This window comes from Cynara cardunculus, unplaced genomic scaffold (assembly GCF_001531365.2).
Source record: "Cynara cardunculus var. scolymus isolate 2C unplaced genomic scaffold, CcrdV1 Un_Scaffold_5130, whole genome shotgun sequence".
Taxonomy (NCBI): Eukaryota; Viridiplantae; Streptophyta; class Magnoliopsida; order Asterales; family Asteraceae; genus Cynara; species Cynara cardunculus.
In genome coordinates this window covers 11,787-15,579 of record NW_020202250.1, presented here as the reverse complement: position 1 = coordinate 15,579, position 3,793 = coordinate 11,787, and the positions used below count along the sequence as shown (strand labels likewise).

Sequence of the window (3,793 nt, the reverse complement as noted above, 5' to 3'; positions counted from 1 at the left end):
GAACCCATAATGAATCTATTTTCTTGGATGAACCCACAATGTATCTACTTTCTTGTTATAATTTGGACGAACCCATCATGTATCTTGGACAATTAATTTGTTGTTTTATGCATCAGTTTCGTTAAGCTGCAATGGGTACATTATATGTCTTATTGGTGGTTGGAATAATGTTACGTCTTTATTGCAAATTCTGCATCCTTTAGAATAAGTCAAAAACAGGTCTCAATCTTGGCTCAGGAACTCCCGGATCCTTCCTACATGCATGCTCCACTTTGGTTCGGGGGATATAGCTCAGTTGGGGGAGCTCCGCTCTTGCAATTGGGTCAACTTTTCAAACAGGGGTTAATGAGGATGAAGATGTTGGTACACATACAAAAACACTGGCTGATAACTTTGGTTTTTCCAAATCTAAACAAACCTCTATATACAATACAACTTTTGATTAAACAAATATCATATTGGAATTCAACATCCTTTGTTTCTCCTGTTCCAAATCATAAACCTTGTCATTCATGCCTTCCTTTTTATAAGCTTCCTCCATCATAGAGAAGGTTGTTGCATCTGGTCTACATTGCTGATCCTTCATCCTCTTGAAAACTCTCTCCATTTCCATCAGATCATCCGCTTTTGCACAAGCGTATATTACTGCGTTATGAAAAGACGTGTTCTCGGGTATCTCCAATTTCCCAGCTAACTGAACGACGCTTATCACCTTATGAAATAGTCCCCCATTTGCATAACCTCTAATCAAACAACAAAAGGTCTTGGTGTCGGCCCTCATACCCTCTGCTCTCATCTGGTCGAACGTGTACTCCATGTTCTTTGCATCACCCACGTCTGAAAATGCTTCTATCACATTGTTGTAAGTAGATGTTGTCCATGGAAACGAGAGCTTTCTCATGTACTCCATCACTGTTGACATTTTATCGTACATCTTTTTCTTTCCGTATGCACCAATCAGGATGTTAAAGGTTCGTGTTTCTGGGTCGATTCCAAAGTTTCTGAACTTCTCATACCATTGCTCCATCGTTTCAACATGACCCATGTTGCCAAACAGGCTGAGAATCGTGTTCATTGTCCACACGTCTGGTTTAGATGTACTGCTATCTAGCATCCCAAGAAGCACTTTCTCCATCTGATCAAACTTCCCGACCTTTCCGTAGCCAGCGAGAACTGTATTTTGGGTGACCGTATTTGGAGTTATTGATCTTTCACCCATTTGTTCATAGAGAGATTCAACGAGATCAAATCGAGAAGCATCAACACAAGCCTTGATCAGGATACTGAATGTATAAACATCTGGTTGGCAAAAAGGAAGGTTCTTCATTTGGTCAAGAATCTTGAATGCCTCATCAATGAGATTACTCCGGCAGTAAGCAGCAAGCAATGCCGTGTAGAGTTCTGCAGTGGGTTCCAGTCCCTCTTCGATCATCGTGTTAAACACTTTTCGGGCATGTTGGGGTTGCCCAGATCTGCCAAGTAGAACAATGAGCTTCATATAAGTTCCTTCCTTTGGTTGATAAAATGGCTGTTCCTTCAGCATTTCAAATACCTGAAATGAGAAATTCAATTGTTCCAATTGACCACAGTCAAACACCTACAGCTTCCAAAAGCATACATCCATCTGTCTTTCATAAACCAACCAAATCAAACCAAACGGGAACAGTAAATCCTAAAAACTACAGCGGTTATTTCTATCTCTGTTTCTTATAATCACATGTAAAGGGATGAAATTTTCATCAAAAAGAATCAGTTTCTTAAAAGGTAGATAAGAGTATGGACCTTAGAAGTCACTTCAAATGAAAACTTAACAAGTATTTCAAACACAGAGCTGACCTTTGCTTGTCAAACAGAGATATGCGATTTTAGTAACCTGTAATCCATTTATATGCAAACCCTATTGGTTGATATATTTAAGACATAAAATATCAGAATATGCACACAAAGCATAGAAGTAATAAAACTCCAGTCATTCAGATCACATGATGCAGCAAAACAAATGACCCAAGTAGGTATCAAAGCCGAAGATGTGATACCAGATGAAATATCAACATGCAATTACTGAACAACAAACATGTCTACTATCAAATGTAATAATCATGAAATTGTTGGAATGCCCAAACAGAACTATGCTCAGTTTTAAATGGTAACAATCAAGTTAGAAGAAATGATCCCAAAGGAATCATTACACATTTGGGAGAAATGAAGTAACTGTAAAGTCAACCTTGAGACCTAACTGAAACGAGACTGGAAAGCAAATCAAACTGTTCCACCAACTGGGCTTTTACACAATGGTAGCAGTCAAGTCTTTTAAGTTTAGGTTGTGCCTCTTTGGAGACAAAGTTGTGTTAGTTTGCAGAATTCTAATGAAAACGAGACAAACAATTGTTGCATCAACAAAAATTCGGAAACATATTTATCAATCTCTTGATATCCAAGAATTTATATCAAGAGAACAACTTCTATCATACTTCATAATAAGCTACCAGAGTAGCTAGTCCATACGGTACCCAAACCATTTATCTAACATGAACCCATGAAAAATAGACATGTCAGAAAACAAGTACAAAGTTCAAACAACGGATTATCTGCAGTCGAGTAAATATGATTGCGATCTTTCTCTTTGAACTTGATAAAACAACGATCAACTCTGAATTAGAAATGAAATTGACTAAAGACTTCAAATAAGGGCACTCCATATGAACCCTGGACTCAATGGCCCAACAATTTCTTTTGATTTCGTGTGATAAGAACACACAATCTTTGAAAACGCGCATCATTGAAGCATGGGCATCAATGAAAGAGGTATGTTTGAATAATCTGCTCCCTTGAATGTAAACTTTTTTCAGACAGTCAAAACCATGCAAAAGAGAAATTATCAAATACAATGCAACAACCTCAATCCACAAAATCGTAACATAACGATTCCTTGAGTCATAAATCGGAAGAATCGATTCAGAAAAAAACTAAATTTATACAGTCATTACTTAGGATTGCAGATTTGACGATATACTTACCTCTAGGGCTCTTAACCACTGCTTTGTGTTGATAGAATCGGATAAGGCCTCGGTAACCGTTTTTACCCACGGATTAAGGTTATCCTTACGATCCAGCTTCTTCTTAATGTTCTTAATCGGTGTTCTTCTCTTCTTCATGTCAAAGCTCGAATTTTCCGGCACGTTGCCGGGGTACTCCCCTTGCCTCCATATTTTCTTCTTCTTTGGTGCAGCGACTGATGAAGCTGACGTAATTGCACATCGGAATAAGAAACGAGGAGAAATGATGCGGTAATGAATGCAGCGATGGTAGTGGAGATGCCGGTAGTTTTCGGAGGACGATGATAGGGAAGATGAGAACGAAAGAGACGACGGCGGCGGCGCCGATGAGGACATTTTTTTGCCCTTTTAAGTGGGGAGTGTGAGCAACATCCGTGGATAAGAATGATAATTTTGGGCTATCTTTACATTTTACCTTAAAACTCTGGTTATTTGTCAATATAACCCTCATACTTTTGATATTTCCATTTTGACCACTTGATCGTAATCAGTCCATACTTACGTTTCAATACATTTAGGGGCTCTTTACCAAAAATTTTGGGTAAGTGCTAACCCGGGTAAAAAGTTTGACTGGAGTAAGTGTTGATTGGATTTTGTTGTTTACCAGAAATTTTGTATTAAGTGATGATCAATTGAAAAAGACCAGTATACCTCTCTATTTAGAGCAAGCGTTGATTGAAAATTATTGTTTACCAGATACATTGTATTAAGTGCTAACTAAATATGATTATTTATCA

At 38.0% G+C, this 3,793-nt stretch overlaps 1 protein-coding gene across 1 annotated transcript; it reads right to left on the bottom strand.

Annotated features, from left to right (window-relative positions):
- Positions 1-341: 341 nt before the first annotated feature.
- LOC112504289 (pentatricopeptide repeat-containing protein At3g06430, chloroplastic) lies at positions 342-3,436 on the bottom strand. The gene is made up of 2 exons (XM_025108228.1): positions 3,018-3,436; positions 342-1,552 (listed from the first exon to the last, which is right to left on the bottom strand). The coding sequence occupies exons 1-2, from the start codon at positions 3,390-3,392 to the stop codon at positions 443-445; spliced, it is 1,485 nt and encodes a 494-aa protein (XP_024963996.1). The 5' UTR covers positions 3,393-3,436; the 3' UTR covers positions 342-442.
- Positions 3,437-3,793: the final 357 nt, after the last annotated feature.